Source organism: Bubalus bubalis, chromosome 17 (genome assembly GCF_019923935.1).
Source record: "Bubalus bubalis isolate 160015118507 breed Murrah chromosome 17, NDDB_SH_1, whole genome shotgun sequence".
Lineage (NCBI taxonomy): Eukaryota > Metazoa > Chordata > Mammalia > Artiodactyla > Bovidae > Bubalus > Bubalus bubalis.
This window is the reverse complement of record NC_059173.1, coordinates 28,371,495-28,387,580: the sequence shown is the minus strand read 5'-3', so window position 1 is coordinate 28,387,580 and position 16,086 is coordinate 28,371,495. Positions and strand designations below refer to the sequence as shown.

Sequence of the window (16,086 nt, the reverse complement as noted above, 5' to 3'; positions counted from 1 at the left end):
AATTCAGAACTTCTACTGCAGCAGGGAGGAGTGAGAACAGGTAATAGGTTCCCTTGCTCACTCCCTAAGGTGGGCATGAGCTGGTTCCTTATAGGGGGTGAGAGTAGGAGTGTGACCAGGAGTTGGGCTGGAGGGCTGGCTTAGGTGTTTTGCCCACCCCTTAGGTGGTGTTGTGAACAAGGGGTCCAAGCAGTACCCTGCTTTTGCTCCCAGCTCTTCAAAAGTGGCATTTGGGTTTTTTGGTCTCCTTGTATCGTTTGTCCAGACTTTGCCCCAACTTCCCAGATGTGCAGTTGTTTTTAGTTCCATAGAGTTTCTTTGTACCTTGTTGCTTGAGGAGAGGTGTGTCCAAGTGCAAGCATTTCAGTTAAGGGTCCCAGGTCCCAGCCTGTCTCACTGTCAACACTTTGATTTAATCCAAAAGATCTCTGTTGGAACTTTGACCTTCAGAAGTGTGAGATAATAAATGTGTGTCGTTTTAAGGCACCAGGTTTGCGGTGATTTGTTATAGCACCACAGAAAACCAAGACAACACAAGAGCTTAGTAGATTACAGAGATTGGTTAACAAACAAGTGGGCAAAGGATGCTAACTCCACATTTCAGCATAGAACTTGTTGTTCAGTCACTAAGCCGTGTCTTAGACTTTGCAACCCTATGAACTGCAGCATGCCAGGCTTCCCTGTCCTTCACTATCTCCCTTTGTTTGCTCAAACTCATGTCCTTCCTTTCAACATTTAATATTTAAAATTTAATTTAAATGTATTATGAGACAACAGTCTTTTCTATTCTTTTATAACTATCTCATTGTTCAAAAAGACCAATTCGCTTCTTGATGGAGCAGTGAAAAATATTTTTATTAAATCTCAACTCTTGAGTCCACATCTTTTTAGTATCTTTGCAACAAGTATTCTGTGCTGTATCCTGAAATTCCAAAGTAGTCTCCAGGAAAATCACCTGTGTGATTATATGAGTTGGGAGCTGAACTTTGATTGAAAGAAAAACTGAAAGATGAGGCAGACATGGGGATGTGGCAGACATCTCAACAGTCAACCAAGTAAGCTGTCACTTAAAGGGAAACAAAGACAGCATTTTTTGCCAACATAAAACTACAGTTTTCAAGTGAAAATGGAATTTTGGAAATCTTGTACCTGCCTCTGTAAACTTCACAGATTCTCAGTACTTTAAGGTCAGTGATGATATTGATAAATAGCAGCTTTCATATTGTACAATGAAAGGTGTCAACATCTGGAAGATATGCATTAGTCAATGAACCCATATTTTCCAAATGACCAATGTATGATGTTACGAAATCATGCCTGATAAAACTAGCCATTCAAAGTCCAAGACAGACCAATGAGTTTTAATAGAGTAGAAAAAGTTTACCTATATGGTTTTAGATGGTATACTGCAACTGACCTATGCCTGTTCAGCTTTTACTAAGAAGTAAAATTATCTAAGTATATTAAAATACTGTCCTTTTCCAACGACATACCTATGTGAGGCCAGATGTTTTAATATACTTCCACAGAACTAACATACACAACCAGAGTGAATGCAGAAGCACATATGAGAATCCAGCCGTTTTACATTAAACCGGACAGTTAAAAGATTCTCCCATCCCCACCCCCAAAGGAAAACAATGCCATTCCGAATTTTTCTGGAAAATAAATTTAATTTACATGAAAATGTCCCTTATACAATGGAATGGATCTTTTTGTTATTAAACTTTAAATTAGTACTTCTGCCATCGGAAAGCAGGGATCAAAATATTTTAAAGTCAACGCACACCCTTCCCCACTTTGCGCTATTGCTATCAATTCTTTTAATCCTCTGTATTATTGAAAGCCCCCAAACGCCCGCCCAAGGATGGGGCCAAGAACCCCGCGATTCGCGGCTGCAGCGCCCCCTCCCGGCGGCCCTTGGCCGGAGCCACCCCGGGGGAGGGATGACCGCGGAGGCTTCTGGGAGTTGTGGTTTGCCCTGCCCGTGGGTCTCACTGACGCAATTCCTGTGCGTCCCTAGCAGCCGCCATCCACTCGGCACCTGCCGGGGAGAGCCCTGTTCGGTGGGCCGAGTCCCTTGCCGGTCGCGGTGACCTGAGCTGGTGCCGGCCGACCTCGGCTGCCCGAGGGCCGTCGCCGAAGCGCTCAGAGCGGGTGACTCGAAGTCGAGAGGGAGAACGAGCAGATCTGGTTGCAAGATCCAGGAGGTCGGCTGGGAGCGCGTCTCCCCCGCATTCCCGCGCTACCAGTTCAGGGCTCGGGGGAGCGGTGCGCGCCGATTCCCTCCATAATCAAGGGGGCGGGACCGTGCAGACTAGTCTGGCCTCCCTTACGCCTGCCCTGGCCCAGTCGCGCGTATGTAGGTGAGGACGAAAGTGGGGAACGCCGCGGCTGCGTGAGAGCAGGGAGGTGCGCGTCCTCTGGGATCTAGTGGGTCCCGCGTGGGCGCGGGCGCGGTGGAGAGATCTGTTCCCTGACGATTGTCTCGTCCCACAGCCATCCGGTCCTGCCACTCTCTTGCAGGGAACTCAAAACTGGCTGTGGGGATGGCCACCAGGGTCCGGACAGCTGCCATCTGGGTAAGTAGAGATTTTCTTTCGTTTCTGAAAAACTCCCTGAAGACGGACATGTGCTCATCCGTCTCTTCCAGGATTGGCGTTTGCATGGCATTCCCTCTCCCCATCCCGCTTCCAATCCACTTGGCCTCCTTTAGGTAACGTTAGGCCGTCCAGAAGCGCTTCTTGTCATCAAACTGTTAATTTACTAACTTCAGTCTCTTTTCTGCCAATTCTGTACCTTGAACCTTGAGTTTAAAAGACGTAATCATCCATCTTCCAGTTTCTTCGACACACATTTTCTTAGTTTTTACCTTCTGTGTCTAAGATTTTGGGACCTCATTTGGGAAATTACACCTTTGTCTCTTTATTCAACAGTTTTATTGTCTTTTGTTTGCTGGATCCTGGGGCAGGTGCTAAGGGTGCAAAGATAAGTCATTCTTGCCTTGGAAGAGTCGTGATCTGGTAGGGATGGTGGGCAAGAAAATGTACAAGCACAGCGACACCTTAGGGGTCCTCTGAAAACAAGCTGTGAAAATGTGTGGGGACCTACAGCACAGGGTCGGTTTTGGAAATAAGGACACTCCAAGAAGTGCCTCAGGGATTAATAAGGGAGCCTTAAACTGTAATTTGAAAGGTAAGTGAGGTGAACAAGGGACAGCCTAGGAAAAGGAAGGAGCGTGCAAATTTTAGAGGCTTCAAGTGATCTAATATGTTGGAGAACTTTGAACACTACAGTTGCTGAAATGTAGAGTTTAGGATTTTGCAGGGGATGGTGGTGATGGAGTGTAAGAAATGAGGCCAGTGCCATAGGTAGAAATTGGATCATAGAGGGCTTTGAGGGTCACATTAAAAACTTGAATTTGGGGACTTCCCTGGCAGTTCAGTGGTTCAGGCTCGGAACTTTCTTCACTGTGACCCCAGGTTCAATCCCTGGTTGAGGAACTGAAATCCCGCAAGCCACAAGATGCTGCCAAAGGAAAAAAAAAAACCTTGGATTTTATCCTTTAGTGGAGAAAGACTCACTGAAATGTTTTCCAAAGGAATTTTGGATGGAGCAGTCAACATCAGGCAAGTGATGACGAGGCTTAAGTACACTAGTGGTTTTGAGAAAAGAGACACAGAGTCAGAAGCAAGTGGACTTGGTAACTAGTTGGATGTTGGTGAGGGAGCAAGAAGAGCCAGGCATAACTGCTGGAGGTCTACTCTGTGGGCCTGGGTTGGGAGGTACCATTTCCTGAGTCCACAAAGCCTATCAGAGTTGTTCAGGAGGGCCAGGTGGACATTTCTGTTGGATATGATGGTACCCTGCAGATGCTGGTGGGCAGATGGGTAGGCATGTGTCTCAGTTCAAAGGTCTGGACAGGTTACAATGAATAGGTCCAGCTAGGTGAGCTCAAAGAGCAATTGTGCCCTTGGAAGAGGACCAAGGGCAGTGTGCACATAATGAACAAGTGAAGGCAGTGGAGGAGGGGCTGAAGGTTGAGGAGCCCATCAGAAATGAGAGAAATGGAGAGATTTGTGTTTCAGAGTCAGAAAAAGAAACCTCAAAAATGGTTACCTATGATATGGCCCAGAGAGGTTAAGTAATGTTACATCAGAGAAGTTCGGGTTGGATATGGTGGTGATGGTAGTGCTGGGTTTTGCTATTTCCAGAGCAGAGTGTGAATGTAGATATGTGTTGGACAGACGTGGAAGGAGTGGGGTGGAGGGAACAAGTTGGTTGCCAAAATGGGACTCATCAGTAGACAGCCAGGTAGGCTTCATCAGTGTGTCCTGTTTAGTGGGAAGAGAGTGGAGGCTTGAGGAGAATCCAGGGAGGTACCATGGTTACAAAATCAGTAGGCTTCCTGTTTATCAGTTTATCAGTTAGCTTATTTACAGTGGCGATAAAACAGTTCAATTACTATGAACCTAAGCAATGCAGGGTACTTACACAAAGAAAACTTTACAACTTCAGTAATATAGTGTCTGCACTTCCCAGCCATGGATCTCAGCACTTTACAAACTAATCCTCACAGCAACCTCATGAGGAAGACAGATGACACAAATGATGAAGAAATGGCTTAACAGGAAATGTCATTGTTATGTTATACATGGAATTAAAATTGGTTGATGTGAGATTGGGTCCTTGGGGAAGGCCTCATGGAGGAGGTGACGTTTGCCAGGTCTGAGGTACCAGAGCAGGCCAGCCTTGGGAGAAGCAGGTGAATGAACATGCAGAGTGGAACAGCCACGGCCTAGGCCACGAGGTGGGGGAGGTTTGGTGCCTTTGTAAACAGGAAAGAAAGTCCCCTGTGGCTATGGTTGTGGGGGAGGGGAGGGGAGGAGACAGACAAAAGGATGTCAGAGGCCCAGTCTGGCTGGGAAGCTGAAAAAAGCACAACATGACTTGACTTGGTTTTTCAAAGCCTTTCTGGCTGCTAAGTAAAGTGTAGGTGAAGTAGGGCAGAGGTGACCAGGGGTCCAAATGAGAGGTGGCGGGTGTGCTGTCTAGGGCAGTAGAAATGGAGAACCTAGATAAAATTGAGGTGTGTTTCAAAGTCGAATCCTCTTTTCTGAGAATCGGCTTACACTTGTCAACTAGTCCATCGTCCCCCTTTTTTTCTTTTTTTAACTGCATTGTCTTTGTTGCTGCACATGGGCTTTCTTGAGTCTTGGTGAGCAGGGGCTGCTCTCTAGTTGTAAGTGTTTGGGCTTCTCATTGCAGCGGCTTCTCTTGTTGTGGAAATGGGCTCTAGGGCCTGTGGCACACGGGCTTCGTTGCCCTGTAGCATGTAGAATCTTCCCAGAGCCCTGATCGGACAGTGTCCCCTGTATTGGCAGGCAGATTCTTAACCACTGGACTACCAGGGAAGTCCTAGATGTGTCTCTTTTAAATAGCATCATTCTTTTTTTTTTATAAATCCGTCTGTCAGTCCTTTTACTTAACTGGAACACTTCTTGATCTTGATCACTAATGTAATTACTGATATGTTTGAGTTTAAATTACCGTCTTACTATATTTTTTTCTATTTGTTATATCTGATGTTTTCTTTTTTGTTTCTTCTCTCTTGCCTTTTTTATTCTTTTTCTCTCTCTAAGCAGTTTGGAAATCAAACGCATTATTTCTTTCTTTTTTAAAAAATTGAATGTATTACTTTGTATTCAAGTATAACTGATAACAATGTTGTGATAGTTTTCAGGTGGATAGCAAAAGTTCTCAGCCTTACATACACATGTAGCCATTCTCCTCTAAATTCCCCATCCCATCCAGGCTGCCATGTAACATTGAACAGAGTTCCCTGTGCTCTAGTAAGTTAAACACCATTATTTCTTACTTAAAAGGTTTTTTAAATTTAAGTTTTTATTTTGACATAGTTTTAGATCTTAGAAATGTTGCAAGAATAATACAAAAGTTATTTTATACCCTTCATTCAGATTCCTCAATACTAAAATTTTACTGGACCTGCTTTATTTTCTCTCACTTTTCATTCCTGGCTCCTCTCCTCTTTTTCTGTCCACGTACATACAGTTTTTTTGTTTTGTTTTTTAACTGAAAGTGATTTGCAGGCATGATTTTCCTTTATCTCTAAGTACTGCAGTTCTTTTTACCAATGAGAATAATATTTTACATAACCACAGGATATTAACATTAATACAATGTTATTATTTCATTTACAGGTCTTATTTCGATTTTGCCAAATGTTCTTTATAGAAATGTTGGGAATACTGTCCTTGATAGGTAAAGAATAGCTTAAAGTGTGCATTGCAGTGGGTTGTCCTAGATCTTTCATCTAACCTGGAAATGATAGCTTTCAGTGAATGGTATCGGATTCATGATCTCTGAAGAAGATTTAGCTTTGGGATCAGGGACCAGCCTTGATTACTCAGAGCTTTTGTGTGGCAGAAGTTTTATTACAGTGAAAGGAACAGAGAAAGCTTCTGACGTAGACATCAGAAGGGGGATGGAGAGTGCCCCCCTCGCTAATCTTAGCAAGGGAGTTATATACTTTTTCAATTGGTTATTACAGTAAATCAAAAGAATGTCTCAAGTTTATAAAGGTCTTACCAGACCCACTCCCACAATTTACATTTTATGATAATGGGATTAGAACTAACAATAGAAAAATCTTACCAGACCCACTCCCACAACATACAGTTGCTTAACATTTTATGTGACTAAGATGAAGGAATGTCGAAAAAAATGTTTGTCCTTTTCTCCTGAGAGCCCCAGACCCCTTTCTCTTCCCAAAGGACCCCAGACTTCTTATCAACCTACCTAAGAATTAACTCTCTCAGAAAGTTTCTCAGTCTTTCTTGTCAAGACGTAATGGTTATGGAGTCCAGGGCATTTTGTGGAATATCCCTCAGTTTGGGGTTGTCTGCTGCTGCTGATTAGTTTCTGAAATGATGTATTCTACTCTGTCGCATCAGGGCACTGGTGACTGCTGGTGTGAACTCGACCCACTTGGTGAAGGCGGTGTCTGTGCTTTCTCCCCTGTAAAGTTACTCTCTTCCATTTGTAATTAAGTATCAGTTGGGAGATAATGAGACTAAATAAATATCTTCTTACTCCTCAAACTTCTGCCCACTCATTTAGCGCCCATGCATGATTCTTGAATGAAGTTTTGTTTTGTTTTGTTTTTTAAGAAGAAAAAGCTGTCTTTATTTGCTGGTAGTTTGTTATTATATACAGAAAATCCTAAAGACTCCACCAAAAGAGTGCTAGAGCTAATAAACAAATTTAGTAAATTTGCAGGATACAAAATTATTATACAAAAATCAGTTGAAGTTTATACACTGACAATAAAATATCAGAAAAAGAAATTTATAATTTCATCAAAAAGAATAAAGTAGGAATAAATTTAACCAGAAATTGAGAGATCTATACACTGAAAATTCTAAGGCATTAATTAAAAAAAGAAGGCACAAACAATGGAAATAAATTTACCTTTGAACAACATGAGTCTGAATTGCAGGGAACCACTTATATGTGGATTCTTTTTCAATAAATACATACGCCAGTACTACCCAATCTTCAGTTGGTTGAATTTGTGGATGTAGAACTGCAGATACTCTGGGCCAGCTGTAATGTTACATGTGTGAATTTTCAACTGCATGGGAGTTGATGCCTCTAACCCCCGTGTTAGTCAAGGGTCAACTACATTTTCCATGCTCATTAATTGGAAGAATTAATACTATTAAAATGTCCATACTCCCCAAACAACCTACAGATTCAATGCAATCCTTATCAAAATTCTAATGACATTTTCACAGCGATATAAAAAAATTTCTAAAATCTATGTGGAACCACAAAAGACTACAAATAGCCAAAGCAATCTTGAGATAGAATAACAAAGCTGAAAGTATCATACTTCCTGATTTTAAACTGTATTACAGTGCTATAGTAATCAAAACAGTATTGTATTGGCATAAAAACAGACACATGGATCAGTATAACAGAATGTGTGTATGTGTGCTCCGTTGCTCAGTCATGTCTGACTCTTTGCAACCCTGTGGACTGTAGCTTGCCAGGCTCCTTCTGTCCATGGGATTATCCCAAGAACACAAGGGGGTTGCCATTTCCTTCTTCAACATAACAGAATAGATAGTCCAGAAATAAATCCATGCATATATGGTCAGTTTCCTACAGTGGAGCCAAGAATATATAATGAGAAAATAGGTTCTTCAATAAGTGGGGTTGGAAAAACTGGACAGCCACATAACATAAACAGTGAAACTGGACTCCTATTTTATACCACAGACAAAAATCAACTCAAAATACATTGAGGTCTTCAATATAAGACCTGAAATGGTAAAACTAGAAGAAAAATAGGAATAAGCACCTTGACATTGGTCTTGACAGTATTTTGGATTTGAAACCAAAAGCAAACTTAACTAAGTGTGAATCAGTTCAACCAGTTGTGTCTGACTCTTTGCTACCCCGTGGACTGCAGCACACCAGGCTTCTCTGTCCATCACCAACTCCCAGAGTTTACCCAAACTCATGTCCATTGAGTTACTGATGCCATCCAAACATCTTATCCTCTGTCGTCCCCTTCTCCCGCCCTCAATCTTTTCCAGCATCAGGGTCTTTTCCAATGAGTCAGTTCTTTGCATCAGGTGGCCAAAGTATTGGAGTTTCAGCTTCAACATCAGTCCTTCCAATGAACACTCAGGACTGATCTCTAGGATGAACTGGTTTGGTCTCCTTGCAGTCCAAGGGACTCTCAAAAGTCTTCTCCAACACCACAATTAATACATCAAACTAAAAAGCTTCTCCGAAGCACAGGAAACCATCAAAAATGAAAGGGCAATCAGTGGTGTGCATATATAGAGAGAAGGCCACATGAGGACATGGTGAGGAGATAATGACTTTAACAAGCCAAGGAGAGGGGCCTCAGAAGAAACCAAATCTGTCACCTTGAACTTGGACTTCAGCATCCAGAACATGGTATCTGAATTAAGCTCTTAGAGACTTGACGCTTCCACTTCAGAGGGCACAATTTCCATCCCTTGTTGGGGAACTAAAATCCTGGCAGAAGCACCTCTGTGCTGCTGTCTCCGAGGGCTGCGTCCCACCTTAGTCTAAGCCCAGCAGCCCCACAGTGCCCAGGAAACCCCAGCAGCAGCCCATCTCCTCTTGTGTGAGTGTTTTTATACTAGTTGACAGATGAATTTAATTTCATCATTCTTTTACACTCATTAGACACCTACCTACTGTTGGAAAGCTGTGCCCCCCCCTTCCCCTCACTTTTTAATCTGCTCTGCTGTTTGCTTTTAGACTCTAGTGCAGCTCATGATAGACTTTCTTGGTCTGTCTGCCACCTACTTCTCATTGCCCACCTGTCTCCACACTACTTGTAGAGAATTTCTTCCAGTTTGTCTTTTCATTTACTAATTGATCCTAGTGTTGGCTGCTTAGTTGTGTCCAACTCTGCGACCCCAGTGAACTATAGCACCCCAGGATCCTCTGTCCATGGAATTCTCCATAGTGGGTAGCCATTCCCTTCTCTAAGTGATCTTCCCAATCCAGGGGTTGAATCCAGGTCTCCTGCATTGCAGGCACAATCTTGACCAGCTGAGCCTCCAGGAAGCCCAGTTTATCCTAACTTGCTCTTAAACAGATTTTCGTTAATGTGTTGTTTTCATTCCTGTAAGTTCTTTTTAGTTCTTCTCAAATGTGCTTGCTAAGTCATTTGTCCAAACCCTTGCCAACTCATGTAGCTTGCCTTTATGGCTTCAAATCTAATATTTGATTTATAACCAGCATCCATCAGTTGCACTGTCTTTTGGCCTCGAGGTTTTCTGTTGTTTGTTGGTTCTTGTTCATGTCATTGTGTTTTCTGAAAGCTTTTCTTGTGGGCTGGTCATTTGTTCTTAAAAATATCTTCTAAGGAAAAATTTTTAATGTGGGATGAGGGTACCTTACTCCAAAATACTTTGAAGTATTCTGAAGCAGCTTCAGTTATTTCATCTGTATGTACTTCACCAGGCATTAAAAAACCTATGTTTCCTTAAGTAATTATAATACTACTATTTCACCTAACAAAATAATTCCCTGGTGTCATGTAATACCTGCTTTTTGTTCAGATTCCTATTTCCCCTTTTAATGTTGCAGTTTTTCAAATCAAAATCCAAACAAGGTACACACTTCTTACTCAGATCAGATCAGTTGCTCAGTCGTGTCCGACTCTTTGCGACCCCATGAATTGCAGCACACCAGGCCTCCCTGGCCATCACCAACTCCCGGAGTTCACTGAGATTCACGTCCATCGAGTCAGTGATGCCATCCAGCCATCTCATCCTCTGTCGTCCCCTTCTCCTCCTGCCCCCAATCCCTCCCAGCATCAGAGTCTTTTCCAATGAGTCAACTCTTCGCATGAGGTGGCCAAAGTACTGGAGTTTCAGCTTTAGCATCATTCCTTCCAAAGAAATCCCAGGGCTGATCTCCTTCAGAATGGACTGGTTGGATCTCCTTGCAGTCCAAGGGACTCTCAAGAGTCTTCTCCAACACCACAGTTCAAAAGCATCAATTCTTTGGCGCTCAGCCTTCTTCACACTCCAACTCTCACATCCATACATGACCACAGGAAACCATAGCCTTGACTAGACGAACCTTTGTTGGCAAAGTAATGTCTCTGCTTTTGAATATGCTATCTAGGTTGGTCATAACTTTCCTTCCAAGGAGCAAGCGTCTTTTAATCTCATGGCTGCAGTCACCATCTGTAGTGATTTTGGAGCCCAGAAAAATAAAATCTGACACTGTTTCCACTGTCTCCCCATCTGTTTCCCATGAAGTGGTGAGACCGGATGCCATGATCTTCGTTTTCTGAATGTTGAGCTTTAAGCCCACTTTTTCACTCTCCTCTTTCACTTTCATCCAGAGGCTTTTTAGTTCCTCTTCACTTTCTGCCATAAGGGTGGTGTCATCTGCATATCTGAGGTTATTGATATTTCTCCCAGCAATCTTGATTCCAGCTTCTGCTTCTTCCAGCCCAGCATTTCTCATGATGTACTCTGCATATAAGTTAAATAAACAGGGTGACAATATACAGCCTTGACGAACTCCTTTTCCTATTTGGAACCAGTCTGTTGTTCCATGTCCAGTTCTAACTGTTGCTTCCTGACCTGCATACAAATTTCTCAACAGGCAGATCAGGTGGTCTGGTATTCCTATCTCTTGAAGAATTTTCCACAGTTTGTTGTGATCCACACAGTCAAAGGCTTTGGCATAGTCAATAAAACAGAAATAGATGTTTTTCTGAAACTCTCCTGCTTTTTCCATGATCCAGCGGATGTTGGCAATTTGATCTCTGGTTCCTCTGCCTTTTCTAAAACCAGCTTGAACATCAGGAAGTTCACAGTTCACATATTGCTGAAGCCTGGCTTGGAGAATTTTGAGCATTACTTTACTAGCATGTGAGATGAGTGCAATTGTGTGGTTGTTTGAGCATTCTTTGGCATTGCCTTTCTTTGGGATTGGAATGAAAACTGACCTTTTCCAGTCCTGTGGCCACTGCTGAGTTTTCCACATGTGCTGGCATATTGAGTGCAGCACTTTCACAGCATCATCTTTCAGGATTTGGAATAGCTCAACTGGAATTCCATCACCTCCATTAGCTTTGTTCATAGTGATGCTTTCTAAGGCCCAGTTGACTTCACATTCCAGGATGTCTGGCTCTAGGTCAGTGATCACACCATCATGATTATCTGGGTCATGAAGATCTTTTTTGTACAGTTCTTCTGTGTATTCTTGCCATCTCTTCTTATTATCTTCTGCTTCTGTTAGGTCCATACCATTTCTGTCCTTTATCGAGCCCATCTTTGCATGAAATGTTCCTTTGGTATTTCTGATTTTCTTGAAGAGATCCCTAGTCTTTCCCATTCTGTTGTTTTCCTCTATTTCTTTGCATTGATCGCTGAAGAAGGCTTTCTTATCTCCTCTTGCTATTCTTTGGAACTCTACATTCAGATGCTTATATCTTTCCTTTTCTCCTTTGCTTTTTGCTTCTCTTCTTTTCACAGCTATTTATAAGGCCTCCCCAGACAGCCATTTTGCTTTTTCGCATTTCTTTTCTTTGGGAATGGTCTTGATCCCTGTCTCCTGTACAATGTTACGAACCTCATTCCATAGTTCATCAGGCACTCTATCTATCAGATCTAGGCCCTTAAATCTATTTCTCACTTCCACTGTATAATCATAAGGGATTTGATTTAGGGCATACCTGAATGGTCTAGTGGTTTTCCCCACTTTCTTCAATTTAAGTCTGAATTTGGCAATAAGGAGTTCATGGTTTGAGCCACAGTCAGCTCCTAGTCTTGTTTTTGCTGACTGTATAGAGCTTCTCCATCTTTGGCTGCAAAGAATATAATCACACTTCTTACTATTACCCACTTTAAGTCTCATTTAATCCAGAGTAAATCATCATTCATTCTTTTCTCCCACCATTGTCGTTTTAAAGATGCTGAGCCATTAGTCCCGTAGAATATCCTTCATTTTAGGTTTATCTTTGTTTTCTTGTGGTCACTTTAACATATTTTCTGTCACCAACATTTCTAGTAAACTGAAATTTAGCTTTAAAGACTTTTAGATTCATTTATTAATGTTTGGGGGCAAGGATTCTTGTTGACGCCTTGTTTTGTCACTTCAGGAAGCACGTTGTCTGGTTGACTCACTCTTGAAGATGCAAAGATTGGTTGGTGGGGTCAGGGTGTGATGGTGTAGTGGTGGTGTTGGAAAGTGTCCCATCAACCTTTTCTCATAGTTTTCCTCCTTTAATGACCTTCCCTTCAGCCAGTTGTTTCACAGTATTTACAAAGTAGTGACTTGCTAACTCTATCATTCTTTCCATATTAGTAGCAGGAGTTTTCTGAATTTACAACCCTTCTCTTAAAAAGAACATTCCTTCATTAATAGAACTGTTCAGTGATCCAGAGACACAGTTTGGATAGGCTTGGCAGATACATGCTTAATTTTTTTTCCTTCAATTGCCAGTTTTCACTAAGGGGATGGTGCCCTAGTTACCTCCGTCGGTGACAACAGTGAGTTTTTTGTTTATTTATTTGCTTATTTTTGGCTGCACTGGGTCTTTGTTGCTGCACGTGGGCTTTCTCTAGTTGCAGCAAATGTGGGCTACTCCAGTTGTGATGCTTGGGCTTCTCATTGTGGAACATAGGCTCAGTTGTGGTGCACGAGCTTAGCTGCCCCGTGGCATGTGGGATGATCCTGAACCAGGGATGGAACCTCTGTCCTCTGCATTGACAGGAAGATTCTTAACCACTGGACCACCTTGGAAGCCCACTGATTTTTCTTTTTTTTCTATTTTTTACATTTGAATATGGTTAAGAAACTCATACATCTAAATACATTCGTTTAGTTTCAATCAGTTGCAGTCAGTATTCTTTTAGCAGGTTACATTGTCTCAGCATTAACCAAAGGGAACCTTTTTTTGAAAGACTGTTTGTCTTAGCTGGCTTTCTGGCTTTCCTGATTTGGAGCCCAAGAAGATGCTCAGGGCTCCTTTGAGTATTTCCTGTCCCAGATGTGGAATCAAGCTTTTATCCAGGAATCTATTCCTTTTAGTAGGGAATGTGCTTGGGGACCTCAACTGATACTGGAATGTCATTACCTCTAGGCTCTTTCAGTAAGGAGACCTAGGGATCTTTGGAAAGCAAAAAAATTACAGTTCATATTGATGTTTCCAATTCAAATTACAGAGTTTTCAAATTTTTTTTTAATTACTCTCTTTGGGGTGGAAGTAACCCAGTTGTTCACTGTGAGATGAATGGATAAACAATGGAGCGTGTATGTGTATATTCAACCTTAAAAAGAAATGAATTCTGACACATGCTACAGTATGGATGAACATTGAGGACATTATTTTCAGTGAAATAAACCAGTCACAAAAGGACAGATACTACAAGATTCTACTTACGTGAGGTTCTGTTACTGAACCAGGTTTGTTCACCTAACATGCAGTGAGCCAAATGATGGGATGCTGAAGTTTGTAGCAGAGAGTTTATTCATGAGCCAGCCAAGTGAGGAGATGGGAGAACAGATGTCAGATCTCCCTCCTTGAAGGCGAGGGACTTGAAATATTTATGGGATAAAGAACTGGTGGTGGTGGTTTAGTTGCTAAGTTGTGTCCAACTCTGCAACCCCATGGACTGTAGTCTGCCAGGCTCCTCTGTTCATGGGATTTTTCCAGGCAAAAATACTGGAGTGGGTTGCCATTTCCTTCTTCAAGGGATCATCTTGAAAGTATAGGGAAAGGTGATACTGGAGGTAGGGAAAAGATAGGCAGGCCTATCTCAGTTACATGCTTCTTTATGGAATACGTGTTCAAAAATAGAAGCACTTAGCATGATTTGAGGTGGAATTTTTGGCCCTCTGACATCAGAAGGTCATTCATTGGACATGTGTGCAGGACCAGTTTTTAGAGTTAGTGGTCCTAGCCAGTCTTGGATTCCTTGAACTGGATGAGCGCTGACTCCAGGTTTCTGAAAAATATCTTAAGAGCTCATTACTATGACCCATGTATCAGAGGTGTTACCTAGGGGGCGGTTAGGGAATCAAAAGATAATTAAGGCAAACTTGGTCAGTGAGGGTGGCTTATAAGTAGAGGTGTTTTTAACAAGCTGTTCTCTTAGCTACTGTTCTGTAAGACAAGCTCAAGAATTTCTGTTGGTCATTTAATCCTGTTAATCCTATGGGGCATGGTTTCAGTTCCTAGAGGAGTCAGAATCATAGAACGTATGATCCATGATGGTTGTCAGGGAGCCATGGTAGGAGAATGGGAAGTTGTTGTTCAGAGGATGTAGTTTTGCAGGGTGAAGAGTTCTGAAGATGAATGTGAATGCTGGTAATGGTTACACAACACCATGAGTGTACTTCATTGCACTTAACTGTTTACTTAAAAGTGGTTAAGATCATAAGTTTTATATTACATATTTTATGTTATCACAAGATGAGTTGTGACTCTTACCTCACCCAATACAAAAAAATTTTACTCAAAATAGAACATAGACTTAAATGTAAGAGCAAAAGCATAACATTTCTAGAAGAAATCACAGGGGAAAATATTCACACACTTCTCTGAGGCTAAAGTTCTTAGAAAACTCTTTTATAGACTGCTTTTGGAGTTACAAATGGACAACACCAGGATAAAAACTTTTGAACTTCAAAGTCACTATTTAGAAAATGAAAAGATAAGTCACAGACTGGGAGATAGTATTATATTTTCAAATCATGTTCCTAATAACAGATATGTCCAGAGTGTATGAAGAACACTTATAGTTCAATAAGAAGACATAACCCAGTTTAAAAAATGGGCAAAGGATTTGAAACAGACACATCACCAGAGAAGATGAATAGATGGGAAGCACCTGGAAAGATGTTTAACATCATGAGTCATAAGGGAAATACAAATTATTATCATAATGAAGCTCCACCTTATACCCTCTAGAATAGCTGTAACTAAAAAGAAAGGGTTGACAATGATGCAGAAAAATTGGAACCACTACAGACTGCTGGTGGGAATATAAAATTGTGCAGTCACTTTGTAAAGGTTAAATATAAAGTTAAATATAAACTTACTATACAATGCAGCAATTTTACTTCTTGGAATTTACCCACGGTAAAGGAAAACATGTTCACACAAAGATTTCTATAATAACTCAGGACTATAATCTAAATGTGGATTAAGTCGTGAATGTACAGACAGAATGGAACACTATTCAGCAATAAAGGAGCAAACCTCTGGTGTGTCTGTAACATGAATAAACCTCCAGAGCATTGTGCTGAGTGAAAGAAGGCAGGCACAGTGTCTAATATGGTCCCTGTCATATGAAATGTCCAGATAATGCAGATCTGCGGACAGAAGCAAGGCAGTGATTGCCTGGGGATGAGAGCTGTGAGAATGACCTTGGTTTCAGAGGAATCTTTGAGACAGTAGGAATGCTACAAACCTGGATTAAAACTTCCATTTATTAAAAATCATTGAATTTAAAAAAATACTCGTTTATAAAAGCTTTATTGGGGTAT

At 41.7% G+C, this 16,086-nt stretch overlaps 1 protein-coding gene across 8 annotated transcripts in view; it reads left to right on the top strand.

Annotated features, from left to right (window-relative positions):
• The first annotated feature begins 1,995 nt into the window (after positions 1-1,995).
• Positions 1,996-16,086, top strand: part of LOC102396564 (zinc finger protein 268) — a 48,808-nt gene continuing 34,717 nt past the window's right edge. For 3 of the 8 annotated variants that reach the window (XM_025267914.3, XM_025267913.3, XM_044930336.2), the window contains exons 1-2: positions 1,996-2,366; positions 2,500-2,582. In XM_025267914.3, coding sequence (XP_025123699.2) covers positions 2,550-2,582 — 33 coding nt within the window. In that variant the 5' untranslated portion in view covers positions 1,996-2,366; positions 2,500-2,549. Of the gene's footprint in view, positions 2,413-2,499; positions 2,583-16,086 lie in introns of all 8 variants that reach the window. The other 5 variants (XM_025267912.3, XM_025267911.3, XM_025267909.3 and 2 more) reach the window with 5 other exon arrangements.